Source organism: Sphaerodactylus townsendi, linkage group LG13, assembly GCF_021028975.2.
Source record: "Sphaerodactylus townsendi isolate TG3544 linkage group LG13, MPM_Stown_v2.3, whole genome shotgun sequence".
Lineage (NCBI taxonomy): Eukaryota > Metazoa > Chordata > Lepidosauria > Squamata > Sphaerodactylidae > Sphaerodactylus > Sphaerodactylus townsendi.
The window spans coordinates 2,604,843-2,626,206 of record NC_059437.1 but is presented as its reverse complement, the minus strand read 5'-3'; the positions used below and the strand labels follow the sequence as shown (position 1 = coordinate 2,626,206).

Below are 21,364 nucleotides of genomic sequence, written 5' to 3'. Positions count from 1 at the left end.
CAGCACTCTGCTACTCGCAGTGGCCCACCAGGTGCCTTTGGGAGCTCCCTTGCAGGAGGTGAAAGCAATGGCCTTCTGCGGCTGTTGCTCCTGAGCACCTGGTCTGCTAAGGCATTTGCAATCTCAGATCAAGGAGGATCAAGATTGGTAGCCATAGATCTACTTCTCCATAAATCTGTCCAAGCCCTTTTTAAAGCTATCCAGGTTAGTGGCCATCACCACCTCCTGTGGCAGCATGTTCCAAACACCAATCACACGTTGCGTGAAGAAGTGTTTCCTTTGATTAGTCCTAATTCTTCCCCCCAGCATTTTCAATGGATGCCCCCTGGTTCTAGTATTGTGAGAAAGAGAGAAAAATTTCTCTCTGTCAACATTTTCTACCCCATGCATAATTTTATAGACTTCAATCATATCCCCTCTCAGACGTCTCCTCTCCAAACTAAAGAGTCCCAAACGCTGCAGCCTCTCCTCATAAGGAAGGTGCTTCCTCATAAGGAAGGTGCAGCCTCTCCTCATAAGGAAGGTTTCTCAGCAGAATTAATCAATAACACTCTCTTGGCAGCCAAGTGCACAATAACCTGGTGGAATTAAATAATACACATGGATGTGTATTATATAAGTGAGAAGAAACTGAATGTGTGAAATGTACTCAACTTTGCTGGTGATGTTGACATTCAATAAAAATGGCAACATTATTTAGCACTTCTAGGAAGAACGCCTAAGGAGGTCTACTCAGAAGAAAGTTCTTTTCTTTTTTTTCCAAAGAGGGCTTACTCCCAGGAAACTAGGTTTTCAGATGTAGGCTGCCATCCTAAAAACACTTTCCTGGGAATAAGCCCCCACTGACTATAAAATGGGACTTCTGAATAGGATTGCTTCCTTGGTATCCCAGGCTCTTCCCACGCATCTGCTAGCTTCTTCCACTTTCTTTCAACCCTTACAACAATCCTTTGAAGTAGAACAACATTATTAACTCTTACAGCAAGCTGCGGGGTACAGCTAAGAAAAGTTTTGTTTGCTTAGTTGCTTCACTTATAGTCCTCCTTTCTCAGTGAGACTTTGGGGTTGATTATTATTATTATTATTATTATTATTATTATTATTATTATTATTATTATTATTATTATTATTATTACACATAACAACACAGCACAAGTGTCTGGAATTCATCTCTGAATGTCGAGTCCTTCCCAAGGACCTAGGATATTAGAGGTATTTGCGTAGAATATGTGCAGTTCCTAGAAGTGCTGCTTTCTGCAGCATGTGGACTGATGTTCTGTCCAAGTTTAGGCTTTCCAGATGTTTTTCACGATTTCTTGGGATTCCTCCTAGAGCACTGACTACTAGTGGGATTACTGTTGTTCTTTTTTGCCACAATCGTTCAACTTCAATTTGTAGGTCCTTGTATTTTGTGATCTTTTCCAGCTCTTTGTCCTCTACCCTGCTGTCAACTGGCACAGCAACATCGATGATCCAAACATGTTTTTTCTCTACCACTGTTATGTCTGGGGTGTTGTGTGCCAGGTGTCTGTCTGTCTGTATTCTAAAGTCCCAGAGTATTTTTGCTTCTTCATTTTCTGTGGTCTTCTCTGGCTTGTGCTTGTACCAGGTCTTGCTACAGGGCAGGTATTATCATTATCATTATCATTATCATTATTATAATATTTATAAACCGCCCTCCCCTGGAGGGCTCAGGGCGGTGAACAGAACATATAGATAGAGCACAAAATAAAATCAATAATATCAAAATTAATTAAATAAATCATTAAGTAGTGGCTCCATGCATGTTAAATCCAAACCCCATTAAAATGCAGCGTCCTAATATCAGATATACAGATGGCGTCCTACTAACAAATCCCCTAAGAAAAAAGAGAGGGGGGACAGCAGGATCCACAGATATTATAAAAAAGGGGGGGCCATCAGCGGCCGGTCTCCCCAAAGGCCCGGTGGAACAGCTCAGTCTTGCAGGCCCTGCGGAACTCATGAAGATATTGTTAGACACAATACAACAGGAACAGTATAATGCAAGAACAATGTAGTAAAGCTAGATTACACAGTTAGATTTAAGACCCCATTCAATTGCATTGTTCATTATGTTTAAGGCACCTTTATGAAAATTCGTTGAAGTGAGATTAGAGAACTGTGCAAAAAAGGCCCAGTAAAATAAACATAATTAACAATGCTGTTACAGGTGTCTTGAATTTTCCAATCTGCCCAGGCAAGCTTGATCATTTACAGATCTTGGAAGCTAAGCAGGGGGGGTCGGTCCTCGTTAATACTTGGATGGGAGATTACCAAGAAAATCCAGAGTCGCTCCACAGAAACAGGCAATGGCAAATTACCTTTGCTCGTCTCTTGCCTTCAAAACCCTATGAGATCATTAGCTGTTACTTGATGGCACATTACACTCACAATTGAGTCTCTGTTCCCTTGATAAAAAGACCCTGCTGAACTGTTCTGTTTGGTATATTCTGGAAAATGATAGATGCGTGGAACCTTCAATGTAAATGAAGCATTATTCTGAAAGATCCTTGTTGCAATCAGAGGTGTAGCTACCAGGGGCCCGGGGGGGGGGTCACGTTGCACCAGGCACTCAACTGGGGGGGAGGGTGCAAAAAATTTCAGATTCGTTTGTAGTTTTTTTGAAATTTGTAAGCATTTTTTCAGTTTTTAGCCTGCAGGGGTGCAGTTTTTAGGCTAGCAGCACCAAAATTTCGGGGAGTTTTTGGGAGACTCTCCTGATGATACCACCCAGGTTTGGTGAGGTTTGTCTCAGGGGGTACAAAGTTATGGACTTCCAAAGGGGGTGCCCCCATCCCCCATTGTTTCCAATGGGAGCGAATAGGCAATGGGGGCTACACCTTTGAGGGTCCATAACTTTGGACCCCCTGAACTAAACTTCACCAAACCTGGGTGGTATCATCAGGAGAGTCTCCTAAAGATGCCCTGAAATTTTGGTGCTGCTATCTTAACAATTGCACCCTTGACAGCAGGCACCCCCCAAATTTCCCCAGATTCTCCTTTTAAATGCACCCCCTTCGGCATGGATTTAAAGGGAAAATCTGAGGTCCCCAGTTTAAACATTGAAAGTGATGCTGTTTCAGGGTGGGGGATAATCCATCCCAAAACAGCATCACTTTCAATGTTGTTTTAACTGGAGACCCCAGATTCTCCCTTTAAGGTGGATTTAAAAGGAGAACCTGGGCTCCCTAGAAATCAGAAAGCTGAGTTGAACATCGCCTCCGCTGTGTGCATGCGCTGATCAATAGAATCGAATGAGACGGGCAGCAACAGTTACATCCAATCAGAGCACAGGCTGCAGTAAGATCCAATCAGAGAGCAGGAAAATTGGCATGGCTTTGAAGACTCAAATCATCATGGCTTCGAATCTATGCACGCGTATTTACACATACGTATTAAAAACGGGGGAGCGTTTTCTTTGTGGAGGAGCCAAAACATTTTATTTTCATAAGCTGAAATGATGTCAGACCGTTTAAAAATGCACAATGCGGACAAAAAGAAAGAAACTGCTTCTTTTCCAAACATTTGCGAAATGTTTTGCAAACCTTTTAAAGCCTTTGTGTGGAATCGGCCTCTATGGGTATGCACATTGTTGAGGACACAGTGCGGCCTGCTGCCTTTATAAAAGCGCTTTCCTAAACCATTCTATAATAATATTCCTCAATTACCTTAATAATTAAGTTAAATTAAAATAACACATCTAAGTAGTTAGCTGTTGACCCAAAAAAAAGACTGAAGCTGAGGTCAGGTTAAATGTGTATATGTTTGCGTTTTCTGGTGTCACCCAAAGGAATTATATATTACAAAAACACAGTCGTGGGTCTTTTTTCTTATATTTTCGTCTCAGGAACCGAACACAGAGAGGGAGAGAAAGAGGGAGAAATTTAACCTGCTCTTCTCACACAGCTTCAAACCTACCTACCATCAATCACACATCAGCATAATTTCTCATAAATTATGATAACGAGCAATTTGGCCCAATCAAGAAATTTGGGCCTGCAGTCATTTTGGGGTCCTTTAATCCAAACTGAACTCGACTTCAGATCTCTTTGCAGCCAGATTAACAGTTCACTACTTAGCAGTGGCATTTGATATTATTTTTACTTTTGATGCTAAAAATAGCCTCTTCCCACAACACAACCTAAGCTGGCATCAGAGATAACGAACTAAGCCTCTCCAGATTTTTAATGTTGAGCTTTTAAATTCTTTGGGAAAGCTCTAGGAAGGATTACTTTGGTCCATAAATCAACAATTTTTTTTTGGGGGGGGGGAGGCTTTAACAGATCTGTTTTGATGCAAAATAATCTGTGAACCCAAGAAAGAAAACAAGTTCCTAGGATATGAATTCACTACAACCCTCTAGCCTCATTTATCAGATGCTTTCTGAATCCAACCTTTCTAACTGATTAGCATCTGTTGAAAGAAAAATTAGTTCTACTGGTTTACACATGGATTAATTATAGTAGATTTCGGCTGCTGAGGCCTTTAAAGCAATCAAATTTAGATTCTTGGAATCAGTAGCACAAAATCTTCATACTACAGGTGGTTGTGGTGGGTTTTCCAGGCTGGGTGCGGCAACGAGCCCACCAGGATTTTCTGAATTGACTTTATCTGCTATCCTTCAGCACCATTGCAAGATCTCATGGGAAGACGTTTGACAGCGGGATTTCGTAATCCCATTCAAAAGTTGTAATTGTATCTTCTTTTTGTATTGTTGCTTTCTCATTGGTGTTTGGTAAGGGACTCGCCCCCTTACCTTCCCTTCTACCTGCCCCCTTTGATGTTTGAGAATAAAAGTTCTTGCGCTTGTTTGCAAGGCGTGATTTCTCCTGCCTGAGCTGTGACCAGCACCTCCAAATAAAATCCTTTGCTTTGAAGAACGCCGGCTTCCTGCGCCTCATTATGTTGCTGAGCTGAAATCACTTATTGTTACCTGAGCAACAGCGGTAACAAATGCAGTTCCATTTTTTATCAATTGGAATAACCACAGAAATGTTATCAATAGACGAGTCCACTTTATACAAGATTTAAGTAAAAAGCAATGACATTTTTCTCAGTTGAAATAACCAAAGCAAAGTGATTAACAGATCAGTCCATTTTATTTATGCAAGAAAATGTATGCCACATGGGATGGATTGAATCTGAAAAGGAAGCCACTGAGTCACGAAACAGTGACTGCCTAAAATAAGAAGGTGGACAAAGAAACAATCCAGCCATTCTGAGGCCATGAATTATACTCTTTCCCACAAAAAGATGACAGTAAATATGTATATTAATCCACCATTTGATGGACCTTTATAGTAGAATGCTCTGTGGGGGTCCTAGTGCCTACCTAGTGCTAGGTAAGCACTAGGACCTCCACGGAGCATTCTACTACAAAGAAGGTCCAGCAAATGGTGGATTAATGTACATATTTACTGTCAACTTTCTGTGAGAAAGAGTAGTCCATAGCTTGACTGACATGAGACTGACGGACTTGGGCGCGCACGCGCAATGCGAGGAAGGGCGACTTTCCACTCCGTGCCTTGCGTAAGGGCAGGTGCGCCCGCACACAAGATGGCGCTCGCAGCTTCCCGCCTAGTTCAGAGTCTCGCGATGTTACTGGAGAAAGGGGGTGGGCGGGAGAGCTGAGTCGTCTCGCTCAGGCGTGGGCCAGGGAAGACGAGGCCCGGGCGAGCGGCTCGCGGAGCTGGGGTGGCTCCCACGGGCGGCCATGGAGCACATCACGACGCCGAAGGTAAGGAAGGAGGCAGGCTCGCCTCAGCCAGGCGATGGAGTAGGCCGCGGGGGCCTCTGAGCATGCGCAGAGTGCGGGGACCGGGCAAGCTTTCCAAACCCGTCATGGAGGGTCTCTTGGTCGGGCGGTTTCCTCAACCTCGCCCGCCCTTCGCTCCACAGCCCAACTTCCTGAATGCTAGCTGGGGAAGGGTGATCCGAGAGGGTGCATGTGCAGAGTGCAGCCCCCCTCCCTCCCCCCCCCCCGCAGCGCCACTGGGGTGGTTGCAAAGATCCAAGCCGTGAACGCTTGTCGAAGAGCGCTGTGTGAACGTGAACTCTTCGGGGATAGGGCGGTATACTAAATTTTAATAATAATAATAATAATAATAATAATAATAATAATAATAATAATAAAAATAAACTCGAGTCCCGGATGCTTGTATTGCACGGCTTTTTTGCTATTTTTATCCCCCTGTGTGTGTTTCTGGGAGCCGAGGGTAGATCTAGCAAAAAATGGACCTGACAAAATTACAACAGCAGCAATAAAATCAGTGTGCATTTCTGCTCAGTCTTGAAGATGCCGCGGGTTAAATGCCAGTAGCACGGCTTCCATCATCTTATCTCTTTGCATACCCTCCCCTTCCTCTCTAAATAGAGAGCAGAAGGGAATCATGGATTTTTGACCGTGTCTAAGTTGATTTTTTCTGCACAATAGCATATTTCTATTTGTTGGCTTTGTGTGCTGTTTTTCCCCAACAGGCTCAAGGCGGCTCGTGACATTTCAGATGTTATGGACTACAATTCCCATCAGCCCCTGCCGGCATGGCCAATTGGCCATGCTGGCAAAGGCTGATGGGAATTGTAGTCCATAACATCTGGAGTGCCAAAGGTTCGCCACCACATTTGAAACATAACCAATATAACCATAACATCCTAGCATGCATGCTGCTTCGTGTGTGTGTTTTAAGCCTTCATCAAACAGGACAATGTATGTTTGTGGTTAGTTCCTTAACAGTGAGCGACTGCCTTCTCTCCATTGTGAACACACACAGGCAGATGTGAAATGTAGCTCCTCTAAACTCGGTTTGGATGTAAGGTCATGAATCAGCCTTGTGCACATGTAACCCCCATGCTCAGAATTAGTTGACCCAGAAAGGGTGGAGACTCAAAGCAGCAGGAAGCTGCAGAGCTCATGTAGTTTGGAGGAGATGAGGCTACCAGACTCGGACCTCGATTTGTATAAGCCAGTGATGGCGAACCTTTTTGAGATCAAATGCCCAAACTGCAACCCAAAACCCACTTATTTATCGCAAAATGCCAACAAGGCAATTTAACCTGAATACTGAGGTTTTAGTTAAGAAAAAAATGTGATTTGGCTCTGAAGGGTTCAATCGATTACTTTAGGGAGTAAGCTTGGTGGTAGTTGTTGGCTTTGCTTTGAAGAAACCATGCAACTCTTCGAACTGGTGAATCACAACCCTAGGAGGGTTTACTCAGAAGCAAGCCACATTGCCAGCAACCGAGCTTACTCCCAGGTAAAGGATCACGCTTTAGTTCTTTGCATGAAAATCAGTGGGGTTTAACAGCGCTTAACAGGGTTACCTATACTTCTTCCCCAAAACTAGATCTTAGGTTTAATGCTAATAATCGAGCCCAGTGGCCCAGGCCAACCTAGATTGGGGGGGGGGGGGCGATTCCCTCCCCCCCATGATGAACTCTGTGCGTGCCCACAGAGAGGGCTCTGAGTGCCACCTCTGGCACCCGTGCCATAGGTTCGCCTTCACTGGTATAAGCCCTTAACACCTTGCTAAGGGTTTTTGTGGTTGTAATGGGTGAGAGTTCTCCTGGAAACCTTCATCATGTTGAATCCTGTTCATCAAGCCCTTGGAGTCTTCCGGAGCCAACCCACTTGCAAAGAAGAATTGGACTTGGCAATATCAGTAGACTGTAAATATAAGGACTTGAAAATGCAACTTAACAGGACTGTAACGTGTTAAATGTTAAAAGTGTTATTTGTTAAGAAAGTAAACCATTTTGTTTTAAATTTAGTTTCTTTGCAACTCCTTCCAAGTACTGCCCCACAGAACTCACAAGCTGAGGTTACACACACAGAGACTCGGTTTCTCTGCTGCAAAAGCTCACGCTTCCCCTCCAAACCAGAATGGCAATTGGTGGTTTACAATCCTTGTTGGAGTGAAGATGTCAGTTAGTTCTAATTTACCAGTTAGTAGCTATGGTTTGTGCTAAAAATGGACCTGAGCGTGCAGTTGGGCTGAAAGGAGGGTGGGGCATCGGAAGGCAAGGAAGGGTTTTGATGTATCTGCCACAATTTGGCGTTGTGTTCTTTATTCACACGATCTTGCTCTTTCTGCTACACTTTGGTATGATGTTGTGCTGTCTCCATGAAGTTTCCATGTATTGAAAACATTGTTCAGATGCAAATGAAAAATAAAATTAATAGGTTTGTTAGTAGCGGTTTGTTGAGTTTCACCAGACATTCCTCCTCGTTGATGTGTGTGGCTTTTTAAGATATGTGGAATAATTTGCATGTCGAAAATTCCAACTCGGTGTTTCCTAACCTGTGGGCTGAGACCCAAAAGGCTCTGAAGGTGGGCCCTGGGCCAGCCCTCGCTAGTGACTGGACCTACACTTTCTATTGCTCCTTTTTGTATTTTGGCAAAAAAGAGCCTGACTCTGAAAGCCCCATATTTCCTGTCATGCATCAGTTTCTTTTTTTCTTTCCTGCATATTCATACATGTTGATCTAGTAAAATGCATCCTGTTGGTTACTAGAGTGAGATTCTTAGAACTTATGGGGGGTTTAAGAAGGAGTATTGGAGAAGGAGAGGCTAGAATCTAACCCAGTGGTGGCGAACCTATGGCACGGGTGCCAGAGGTGGCACTCAGAGCCCTCTCTGTGGGCACGCGCAAACAGAGTGCCCCCCACATCTAGGCTGGCCTGGGCTGTTGGGCTCGATAATTAGCATTAAACCTAAGACCTAGTTTTGGGGAAGCAGTGCAGGTAACCCTGTTAAGCACTGTTAAACCCCACTGATTTTCATGAGAAGAACTAAAGGACAATCCTTTACCTGGGAGTGAGCTTGGTTGCTGGCAATGGGGCTTGCTTCTGAGCAAACCCTCCTAGGGTCGTGATTCACCTGTTGGAAGAGTTGCACGGTTGCTTCAAAGTAAAGCCACCAACTACCACCAAGCTTACTCCTGGGTAACATACACTTCGGAGCCAACCATTTTTTAAAAACTAAAACCTCAGTATTCAGGTTAAATTGCCGCATTGGCACTTTGCGATAAATAAGTGGGTTTTGGGTTGCAATTTGGGCACTCGGTCTCGAAAAGGTTCGCCATCACTGATCTAACCTCTGTAGGCAAAGGTCGAATGCCGCTGGTTTTGTTGATAGTGGGGACAGCGGCACCCTTAGTGGTTAGTTGGTTTCTGTCAGGCCTGGCGTCCCATGGGCCGGCCTGGCCCCTGCTGGGTCTGGCATTTCCTGCACGGTGCCCAAGGCCACACCTGGCTCCTTATCAGCACTTAGGGCTCGGATGGCTTCTCTATTGCCACACCTTTGTAACTAGTGATTCAGGCACACATCCCCCCATATCTCCCATTTCCTGGGACCAGGAGGGAGTTTTTGCAGGCTACAATTCCATAACAGTGCTTTCTCTCACTATTTCTGGTCTTGTGCAAATTGTTTTGGGAATGGAGGGGAGGGGGGGGGTGACCGAATGAGTAAATGTTTTCTGATGGCCCCATACGTCCCAACTCGGCCCCTGTGCTCAGCAGAGGCCAACTTGTTGGAGATCCTTGGCCCCTCCATGATGCGGCTGGCTTCCACCCGGGCCAGGGCTTTTACGGCTCTGGCCCCTGCCTGGTGGAACGCTCTCCCTCCAGCTGTCCGGGCCCTGCGGGACCTTAAGGAGTTCCGCAGGGCCTGCAAGACTGAGCTGTTCCGCCGGGCTTTTGGGGATGCCAGCCGCTGATCTGTGCACCCCTTTAAACATCGAGGCCCCTGTTGTCCCTCCTTTAGGGGAATTTTAAATTACGGGACGCCATCTGTATTTTTATCTATATTTTACTGTATTTAATGGAAAGGTTAAAATTTGAGCGCTGCTTTTAAATTAAGGACCAGTACTATAAGTTCGGAATTATTATATGTTTTATTGTTTGTATTTCTGTTGTGAACCGCCCTGAGCCCTCCGGGGGAGGGCGGTATATAAATTGAATAAATAAATAAATATATATATACCAGGGGAAGAAGGCAGAACTCCCAGCTCTGGCTTCTGGGACCTGGGGTACTGACACAATTCAATAAAAGCTCCTGAATCCTTCATGGGTCTCAATTATTGACTGGAGTAACAGGTCCTTACATTTTCTGTGAAACATCTGGTTAGCCACTGTAGAAAACGGAGTGCTGAATTAGGTGGGGCTAAGGTCATAGTTTGTCTTGGGGGGTTAAAAGCCCTTGCGTCAGCTCTGGAGGAGTCCTTCGGCCAAGTCAGTTTGGACTTGTGAGTCACCCTACCACAAAGGTTAGGAATTGTTTCTCTAATCAAAGATAAAGCCGTGGCTTTTTTTAGACAATGGAACTCCTGTCGCAGTTCAGCACAAGTTGTGTTCAGGCTAACAACTCCTTGTTGTGAAAGTTAGTTTAGTCTAGTATTGCCTTTAGTCTACTGAGAATATGGTACGTAATCAGCTGTTGGTACTACTGATGAGTGTTTCAGGGTTAGATGAACTACCCAGTTTGGGGCTTGTAATACCTGCATTTTTCTTGTTATCTTTTGCCATATTTAACCCTTTATTACAGCTGCTGAAGCGTATGGTGTGGACAGACTTCAAACCGGGAACGTTCTCATTCGTAGCCCAACCACTGCACTACTTCTTGAAAGCTTGGACTGAATTCTATGATAGGAATTTGTTCATGAACAAATTCCTATCATAGAATTGGCCATGCTGGCAGGGGCTGATGGGCATTGTAGTCCATAACATCTGGAGTGCCAAAAGTTCGCCACCACTGATCTAGACCATGCTGGCAGGGGCTGATGGGAATTGTAGTCCAAGAACATCTGGAGAGCCACAGGTTGCAGACCCCTGACCTAGACCACCGGTCAATATTATCAGGGCATGCACATGAAATAATTTTCCCTCATATATGGTGCCTGAGTAAAGATAAGTTCCTTTGTGTGCAGCTGCATTTTAGAACTCATGAGATATAAAAGCCACTATCTTATCAGACAGTGAAGGAATCCCAAAGCCGTTTTTCTTCAACCTCATGGCTTCTTATCTGCACAATGTAGATAAGAAAACCTAGCACTGTGTGAATGATTAATAGCTAGGCATTTGGCGATGAGGAACTCTGGGATTTAATCTTACTACAACCATGATATTCTGTGGCTTCCAGTTCTGCTGTCTCTTGGTTGGTAAAAGACCCTTTCGTTGATGACATCTGTTGATAATACTGGGAAGAAACTCTGGCCCCTTCTGCACACGCAAAAGAATGCATTTTCAAACCACTTTCACAACTGTTTGCAAGTGGATTTTGCTATTCCGCACAGCTTCAAAGAGCACTGAAAGCAGTTTGAAAGTGCATTATTCTGCATGTGCATAATGACCCTCAGTGTTAGTACTCTTCGGTACTGTTGTTATAGCAGTCTTGTAGTTCTTCATGGTTTATTCTAGCTAGCTGCTAGGCAGTTGGTCTGGCTTTTTTAATTCATTTGCAGCCTGCCCTTTCCCACATACTCTGGGGGGAAACAACAAAACCTCCCCATCCCCTCTGCAAAGCAGCATAAAATTTTAAGAAAGCATAACTGGCACTTCTTTCCCCTTTGCTGACTAAAAAATGTCCCCTAAAAGTTAGTCTGTGTGACTACCGTATATACTGGCGTATAAGACTACTTTTGAACCCTGGGAAATCATCTGTAAAGTGTGGGGTCGTCTTATACGCCGGGTACGTAGTCTTATATGGCGAGTATAACCCAAACTCTATATTTTTTTTTTAGAACTGGGAAGTGGAGATGAGTCTTATACGCCAGATGCGTCTTATCTGGCATTATATCATGGGGTACATGTATCTAGAAAGCCTAGGATATTCTCCAGCTGGAGGTATTGTGTACATTGAGCAAAAGCATCAGGAAAGAGTTGATCACAATCATGGCACACCCTATTAGATAACGTTTATGGTGCAGAGAAGATATTTTCACTGCCTGCCTGCCAATACATAGGACAGCCAGTCACTGGTGACACGTCGATGATTCTTTCATCTTTTGGAGGTGGCTCTTCCTTACCAAAGATGACTAGTTCAGCGGCTATTTAGCAGCCTGAACTAATGGGACCACTACCCCAGCAGGGCCATCAGAGGATGAAATACTTACTTGATTTGCCAGAAGATAAACATTATTTTCACATGCCCAGGAAACAGCTCTTCTGATTCCCAAGTGGCGCAAAGGAGGAAGTCAAAAGCATCTTCTCCACTCTGGCTTAGCCTGCTTCAGTGGTTGCTTTCCTCTGGAATCAGTTCCCTGGGAAAGTTTGTGCCCTCCCAGATCTTTCAGCATTCTTTTGGGCGTGTCAGGCTGCTTTGTATTGGGGGGCTATTGGCTAGTGTTGCTAGCTGAGGAACTGGCCAGTTATTTTATTTTCCAAATAAGTTTTGTAGCTGATATTTTTTAACTGGCTTTATTAATTGATTATTATTATTATCATTGTTATTGTTATATTGATACAAAAACAGTTATACACAGCAAACAAGATCAATATTCTGGATTTTGTATTACATCACATGTCGGACACTTCCCAAGCACCTAGAACTGTGTGATGTATTGCGGCCGAATAATCGTGCAGAGCGAGTAGGGTGGCCTTTTGCCGCTGACATATGGTGATTTTGTCAGCGCCCATTTTTTTTAAGTGCCGTCCAAGGTCTTTAGGCACTGCACCCAGTGTGCCGATCACCACTGGGACCACCTTTACTGGTTTGTGCCAGAGTCTTTGTAGTTCAATCCTTAAATCCTCGTGTCATGTAAGTTTTTCCGATTGCTTCTCATCAATCCTGCTGTCACCGGGAATTGCACCTTCAACAAATCAAGCTAGCTGCTGCTGCTGCTGCTTAGTTTATTTGTTGTTATTGTTAATTGTTATTGTTGTTTATTTGTTTGTTGTTATTTGTTATTATTATTATTATTATTATTATTATTATTATTATTATTATTATTATTATTATGTGTATTGAATGGGCCGTAGCCCACTCCCCAGAGGGCTCAGAGTGATGCGCAACAAATTAACAGATAGAAGCGCGGTTAAAATAGAACAACAACCATAAATAAATATATAAGGCTCTATTCACATTAAAATGCACTAAGAACCCCATTAAAAGCAAGCGATATCAATATACAGCAGATGTCATCAACAGTTTCAAAACCTTCCGAGAGGGAACAGCAGGAATCCATCGATGATGTTATGATGGAAGTGCGCGATCGTGGCCAGCCTCTCCAAAAGCCCGGTGGAACAACTCAGTCTTACAGTTTATTGGTTTTACTTCCATTTTATTTTTATTTAATCGACTTTTAAATGTCATAAGCCCCCTCAAGTCCCACGTGGGGAGAGGGTGCAGGGTATGAATGAATTAATTAAATATATTGTGTGTGTGCAACTCTGCTAGGTGACATATTCTAATTGGGGTTTGTCTACCCTTCAGGTGGAAAACGTCAAGTTACTAGATCGTTATACCCATCGAAAGCCAGCCAATGGGACGCTGTACCTGACTGCAACACATCTGATCTATGTAGATGCTTCGGCTGAAGTTCGGAAGGAGACCTGGGTAATGTTGGATGGGGGAGGGGGCTAGGGTGTTAAGCAACCCAAGCACTAATCCCTTCTTTACCTGCGTGCCCCAAAGTATCTGGTGTTCACAAGTGCTCTTGCCTTTTATTTCTTTTATTTATATTATTTACATATTGGATTTTACATATTGGATTATTTACATATTTATATTATTTGCATATAGGATTTTAAGGAGCAGCAGTGGCGTAGGAGGTTAAGAGCTCGTGTATCTAATCTGGAGGAACCGGGTTTGATTCCCCGCTCTGCCGCCTGAGCTGTGGAGAGGCTTATCTGGGAATTCAGATTAGCCTGTGCACTCCACACATGCCAAGCTGGGTGACCTTGGAGGCTAGTCACAGCTTCTCGGAGCTCTCTCAGCCCCACCTACCTCACAGGGTGTTTGTGGTGAGGGGGGAAGGGCAAGGAGATTGTAAGCCGCTTTGAGTCTCTTGCAGGAGAGAAAGGGGGGATATAAATCCAAACTACTCCTCCTCCTCTTCCTCTCCTTCTCCCTGCTCCTCCTCCTCCTCCTCCTCCTTCTTCTAAAACCATCTATTCCCAAAGGGCTCTGGGCGATGTACAGCAAACCAGAATCAACAATACACACAATAAATAAATCAAGGCAGATTAAAATCATTTCACAGACCCTATAAAAACATAGCAGCATTACAGATACAGTGCAATCAAAAGACAACAATAATGCAATAGTGGTGGTGCCCGATCTCAAGGCTGGGAGGGGACAGGCAGTTCTAATCAGATGTTATATCGGGTGTGCCAATGGTGGGATAGCACGCAGCACAGGGGCATCCTGGAGGGGGAATCCGCAGCCAGCCTCCCCAAAGGCCTGGTGGAACAATACAGTTTTACAGGCCCTGCGGAATTCCCCAAGGTCCCGCAGGGCCCGCACATCTGATGGAATGGTGTTCCACCAGGCAGGGGCCAGGGCCGTAAAAGCCCTGGCCTGGGTAGAGGCCAGCCGCATCATGGAGGGGCCAGGGGACCACCGGTAAGTTGGCCTCCACCGATCGCAGAGGCCTACCCGGTCACAAAGGTATGAGGGACCCGAGCCGCAAAGGGCCTTAAAGGTCAATCATGTTTGAATCACGTTGTTTCTCTAATGCTCTTGATGTGCTTTGGAGTGTGAATTAAACTCCTCTGCATGCTTTAAAGATGATTAATATCAATTTAAAGAGTAGGGGTAGGAAGTCATGCGAGCTCGAGAGCGCATCGCGGCTCTTCTGCTCCCGCGCTGTGGCTCCCACGAAGGCGAAAGCAGCTGACCCCATCCTTGCCCAGCCCTGCAGTGGCAGCAAGGCGGGCGCACCAGCTGCTGCTCAGCAGTCGGCTGGGCGGCTGCTTGGGCTTCCTCGCCTGCCCCAGTTGGAAAGCGGGGCATGTTTCCTGGCGCTCTAGCGGCGGCAAAGGCCGAGGCGCTGGCCCCATTCTGCCCTTTGCACTGCCCTGCACAGGCAGCAGGGCAGGACGATTTTATCCATGCTCTTCTCAAGAATGAGCGGAGTAAAAGGTAAAAAACCCAACATATACAGTGTTATCTTTTATTTTAAATGTCAAAAAATTATTTTTGCGGCTCCAAGTGTTTTCTTTTCTTATGGAAAATGGGTCCAAATGGCTCTTTGAGTGTTAAAGGTTCCCTACCCCTGACTTAAAGGTTGTACTTACAAAGGGTCAGTAATAATTACTGGCAAAACAACGTCTCCCAATTGATACCGACGCATTAGGATATTGATTAATTCAGTCACATCTTCTTGGAAGACAAATGATAGCATAGAGTCACTGTCTCAGGAAACCAGGATGGTTGTCTAAAGAACTGTCAATTGAGCTAAGGTTCAAAAAGGCCATGTACAAGAGATGGAAAGGGGGGGAAATCACCAAAGAGGAATTCAAACAAATAAGCAGGATGTGTAGGGAGGAAATCGGAAAAGCTAAAGCTCACAATGAGCTGAGGCTTGCCAGAGAGGTTAAAAACAACAACGAAAAAGGCTTTTTTGGTTATGTCTGCAACAAAAGGAAGAAAGATGATAGGATGGAGTCACTGCATGGAGGAGATGGCAAAATACTAACGGGGGGTGCAGAAAAGGCAGAACTACTCAACCCCTTCTTTGCCTCAGTCTTTTACCAAAAAGGAAATGGTGCTCATCCAGGAGAAAATAAAACAGAAGATACAGTAGGAGAAATTAGCCCAAAATAAATAAAGAGGTAGTGCAGGGATACCTGGCTACTTTAAATGAATTCAATTCTCCAGGGCCTGATGAACTACATCCCAGGATATTAAAAGATCTGGCAGAAGTAATCTCAGAACCACTTGCTATAATCTTTGAGAAGTCCTGGAAAACAGGAGAAGTCCCAGTGGACTGGAAGGGAGCTAATGTTATCCCCATCTTCAAAAAGGGTAAAAAGGAGGACCCTAATAATTACTGTCCTGTCAGCCTGACATCAATACCAGGGAAGATTCTGGAGCAGATAATTAGACAGACGATCTGCCAGCACTTAGAAGGGAATACTGTGATCACAAAAAGTCAGCATGGGTTTCTGAAAAACAAGTCATTCCAGACCAATCTTATCTCTTTTGTTTTAATAAAGTGACAAGCTTGGTAGTTGAAGGGAATGCTGTGGACATATTAAGTAAAGCTTTTGATTGTGTGTTCCTGCGTGGCAGGGGGTTGGACTTGATGGCCCCTGAGGTCTCTTCCCACTCTGTGATTCTATGATTCATTCTGGCGTTTTAATTTCTCTCAGCTTAATTTCATAAAAAAGAAAACTGGGGTGAAAAGCATCCTAGCTAGTCAGTTCTCCAAATTAACATAGACTCCCATCTGCCCTTCCATTCCTGTGGCTTCAGAGAAGCAGAATTAATTTTGCTTCCTTGGCTAAACAATTCTCACTGGCCTCTGGGAAGAGATTATTTAGAAGAAGAAGAAGAGGAGGAGGAGGAGGAGGAGGAGGAGGAGTAGTTTGGATTTATATCCCCCCTTTCTCTCCTGCAGGAGACTCCAAAGGGGGCTTTACATATCTCCTTGCCCTTCCTCCCTCCCAACAACCAAACCACCCTGTAGAGGTGTGGTGGGAGCTAGGAGAGCTCGAGGAGACTATGAGCTAGCCCAAGGTCCCCCAGCTTCAAGCGTGTGTTAGAAGTGCATTGCAGGCTAATCCTGAATTCCCCAGATCAGCCTCACATTAGCTCAGGCCTGGCAGAGCACAGGAATCAAGCCACAGTTTCCTCCCCAGATTGGAGATACTACGAGCTCTTAAACCTCCCTGCGCCACTGCTTGCTGGATTGAGGAAGTGTGGACATCAGGGCTGTTTCACGCTTCTATGGGAAACAAATGATCTTAGTGGAACACAATGATGTAAAGTAGCAACTTGAGCTGGCTAACACAGTGGAAATTAAACGTCTTGAGTGAAGTTAACTTTCCAGGCTGCCCGACCTCTTTTGGTTGTACATGCTACCTTTTGGGAGTTGTTAAAATATGAACGGTCACTGCTTGTATTTAGCACCGCGGGTTGATTCTGTTCCAGTTCCTGCCGCCTGGCCTCAGTGCCCGTGAGATGTGATTTGCAGGAAGTGGCTGAGGCCTTGCTCCTTTAACTTCCCTTCCTGTTGTTTCTGCAGATCCTTCACCACCACATTGAAGCTGTGGAGAAGCTGCCACTGACTCCATCTGGATGTCCACTGCTTATCCACTGCAAGAACTTCCGCGTGGCGCGCTTTCTTATTGGGCACGAGCGGGACTGTCATGAAGTCTACACCTCCTTGCTGAAACTTTCACAGCCAGGTATTCGGGGAGCGCAGTCTTCACCCAGATCTTGGTCATGCACTTGCAGGGGGCTGTGTGGGAGAGGAACTCTGGTTACGGGCTGGGTGGTTTCTCTTGAACTGGACAGGAAGAAGCACACTCTTTGTCTTTTCCTGGCTCTGCAGAAAAGGCCTTTATCTTCTTCTGCAGATTTTTGGCAGTGTTCCGGCAAAGCAGCTTTTCTGGAGGTTAAAGTGCTGTTGTTTTTGTGGCGGTGGCCGCTTGAAACCAAAACCCTGTCTAGAACTTCTGATGAGCTCAGCTGAACTCTGCAGTAGTGCTGGAAACAAAGTTTGGGAGCAAGTTGAGGTGATGCTGATAGCCCTCAGTAACTATAAGCCTGGAATAAAATGTTGACCTTAGCCAGACAGCAAAGCTGCACAACTGCCGTGGCCAGGGTTCAGTTCCCAGAGGGCGAGTTCATACTTTTTCTGTTCAGGTCCCAGAGGGCATAACCATAACTCTTCAGTCAAGCATTCTGTATCAGTCTGGAGCTGAGCTTTTTGAACAATTTGCTGCATGAATGCCATATTAGAAGGTTCTGTATTATTTTGTTGCAGGAAAGATACAAGGGCATCCATTGAAAATGCTGGGGGGAAGAATTAGGACTAATAAAGGAAACACTTCTTCCATGGCGTGTGATTGAGGTGTTTAACTTGGAATAATGCTGCCACAGGAAGTGGTGATGGCCACTAACCTGGATAGCTTTAAAAAAAAAAGGGAGGCTTGGACAGATTTGTGGAGGTAGAGTCCGATTTATGGCTACCAATCTTGATCCTCCTTGATCTCCAGATTACCGCATCAAAATGCCTTAGCAGACCAGGTGCTCCGGGGAGCAGCAGCATGAGAAGGCCAGCCCTTACTTTCACCCTCCTGCATGTGAGGCTCCTTTCAAAGGCACCTGGTGGGCCACTGCGAGTAGCAGCTGGACTAGATGGACTCTGCATCTAGCAGCTGGACTAGATGGACTCTGGTCTGATCCAGCTGGCTTGTTCTTATGTTCTTATGTTCATAAGCTGGAAATGAGCAGTTACTGGGACTTACTTGATGGCTTTATTCTTTTGTCTTTAGTATGCCCTCCCCACTATCCCATTTGGGGTTGTAGGTCTGTGCGCTGAACACCTAAGTTTCCAGATGCTCACTCACAAGTGAATATTGTCTCCGTGCTTTAGTGTATCATGACTCTTTCTCTTCCCATAGTTTAGTTTGGGTTTAGTTCCCTGCGTAAAATCTTTTCTATGCAGAGCACACAATTACTCATTATTTGCTGGAGGATGTCTGAAAGGTAGAGATTACCTGTTCGGCACATTGACTGCTTTATCAGATGCTGGCAGGGCCAGTTCACCCTCTGGACAGCCTGTTGCCGTGAGAGTCTGCAGGAAGTGTTATTGATTGGATCTCTGTTTTGGGAGAGAAAGAAGGGCCAGTGGGCATGCAGGGAAGCTAAAAGAAGGACAGAGGGATACCAATCCTAGCTCTGGGTTGACCACAAGGCTTGGAATAAGCACCTGTTTTTCCTGCACATGTTTGAAGTCTATTGAATCAGGAAATTCTAGGACAGTGGTGGCGAACCTATGGCATGGGTGCCAGAGGTGGCACACAGAGCCCTCTATGTGGGCACACTAGCTGTCGCCACAGTTTGGGCACTTGGCAGTGGCATAGCATTTTCAATGGATGCCCCCTGGTTCTAGTATTGTGAGGAGAGAGGAATTTCTCTCTGTCAACATTTTTCTACCACCCATGCATAATTTTATAGACTTCAATCATATATCCCCCCTCAGGCGCTCTCTCCCTCTCTCCCAAACTAGAAAGAGTCCCTGTAAACTAAAGAGAGAGTTTCATGCATTAACACCTCATTTTACAAGTCCTGAGTGCGGTTCCTAGTTTAGGTGTGTCTCATCTTTTTCCCAGCGCAGTCAAAATGACGTGTCTCTCTCTTCTTCCTGCCCTGTCCACCAGCAGGCTGGCAGCCATTTTTTTTCATTCTTCTTACTGATTGATGTTATGCTAATACTGAGGTGAGGTCACTTTGGAGGTAACTTCTCGGGTGGCATGCACCTGGGGAACTGAGTGAGTGAGTGTGAGTTGTCTCCCAGGAAGGCATAGTGGCATAGGCTGGCGTAAGAGCTGTGGCTAGAGCAGGTGCGCAATTCTGATCTGGAGGAACCCGGGTTTGATTCCCAGCCTCTGCCACTTGAAGTTAGCGCTCTTGAAGGCTTCTCTGGGAAATTCAGATTAGCCTTTATACTCCCCACACACACGCCAGCTGGCAGTGACCTTACTTGGGCGGCTAGATCCAGGAGTAGGAACCTGCGGCTCTCCAGATGTTCAGGAACTACGAGATTCCCATCAGCCTCTGTCAGCATGGCCAATTGGCCATGCTGGTAAAACTTCGATGGGATTGAACCGTTCCTGAGTATCTGGAGAGAGCTGCAGGTTCCCTACTCAGGTTCCTGGGCTAGTCACAGCCTACTGAGGAACTCTCTCCCAGCTCCCACCCACCTCACCTGCAGGGTGTTTTTGTTGTGGCCGAGGGGAAGGGCAGAGAAGTTAATGAAAGCCTTTTGAGGAGTCTCCTACAGAGAGAGGTAAGGGGAAATATATAAAATCAGAACTCAGGAGGGAGTGGAAAGCGTGGCTTGCAGAGGCTTCTTCTCCTCCTCCTCCTCCTCCTCCTCCTCCTCCTCCTCCTCCTCCTCCTCCTCCTTCTCCTTCTCCTTCTTCTTCTTCTTCTTCTTCTTCTTCTTCTTCTTCTTCTTCTTCTTCTTCTTCTGCCACCGTTGACAGAGAGAGATGAGTCTGTGTTATGTGGGGGAATAAACACTAGTAGCTTGATAATCCCTATTGGGAAAGGGGAGGAATGGTTAAAAGCCAAACTAACAAAGTCTGAAAATCTAAGGATGCCGTGAATATCTTTTTAGAGCGTGCTTTTCTGTGGTTTGAGCTGTGAGACAGGAACATTGATTTTTTTTTGCCTTTGATCTTGACATTCTAGTGAAACCAGAGGAACTTTATGCTTTCTCCTACAATCCGAAAATGCCCAAAGATACCCGGGAAATAGGCTGGAAGCTGATAGACGTTGCAGTGGACTACCAGCGAATGGGAATTCCCAATGACTACTGGGAAAGAACGGATGCTAACGAAGACTATGAGGTAATTCTTGCCTAGACTAGCTATTTGCAGCAATGTGTTGATGTTCTTTGGTAAATAATCTCAGGTGTGGCCTGTTTAAGGCTGACCTACATAAAGAAGCAGATTGTGTGGCAAAACCTCCTGGGTTTCACAGTTTCAGTTTCTAAGTGCAATGTCTGAATGCTCCCCTTGCGAAAAAACAAAGAAGCATTGTCATGTAGAAAGGCAGTATGCCGGGGAAAAGTTCACCCTACAACTGTTATCCTTGACCTTTAGCTTTCTGCATTCATTGATATTCTCTGTAATTCTCTTCCCCATTCAAAGCAGTAAAGTATAGTGACAGATTTATAAGTATGATGTGTTGTTTATCTGGACAGGTTATTTTTGCAAACCTTCTCTCAGCTTATTCATGAACATAAGAACAAGCCTGCTGGATCAGACCAGAGTCCATCTAGTCCAGCTCTCTGCTACTCGCAGTGGCCCACCAGGTGCCTTTGGGAGCTCACAGGCAGGAGGTGAAAGCAATGGCCTTCTGCTGCTGCTGCTCCTGAGCACTCTGAGATACTTAACTAAGAGGCATTTGCAATCTCAGATCAAGGAGGATCAAGATTGGTAGCCAGTGATCGACTTCTCCTCCATAAATCTGTCCAAGCCCTTTATAAGAACATAAGAACTAGCCTGCTGGATCAGTATTGCAGTGGGGAAAAAATGGGGGAAGGAGAGCCTGGTATCTACCCTGAGATAGACTCTTCACATGGAAACGTGCTGGATCAGTGCCACAGTTCATCTGTTCCATTGTCCTGTTTTCCAAAGTGACCAGCTGCCCTGGAAGGCCAGTAAACA

General features: G+C 45.2%; 1 protein-coding gene across 2 annotated transcripts in view; it reads left to right on the top strand.

Moving 5' to 3' along the window:
* Positions 1-5,641: 5,641 nt before the first annotated feature.
* The window catches only part of MTMR8 (myotubularin related protein 8), a 62,651-nt gene continuing 46,928 nt past the window's right edge, over positions 5,642-21,364 (top strand). For both annotated transcript variants that reach the window (XR_007246013.1, XM_048513995.1), the window contains exons 1-4: positions 5,642-5,758; positions 13,449-13,571; positions 17,206-17,368; positions 20,385-20,542. Coding sequence is in view for 1 of the 2 variants with exons in the window: in XM_048513995.1 (XP_048369952.1) it covers positions 5,735-5,758; positions 13,449-13,571; positions 17,206-17,368; positions 20,385-20,542 (468 nt within the window). In the remaining variant the exon portion in view is untranslated. The remainder of the gene's footprint in view (positions 5,759-13,448; positions 13,572-17,205; positions 17,369-20,384; positions 20,543-21,364) is intronic.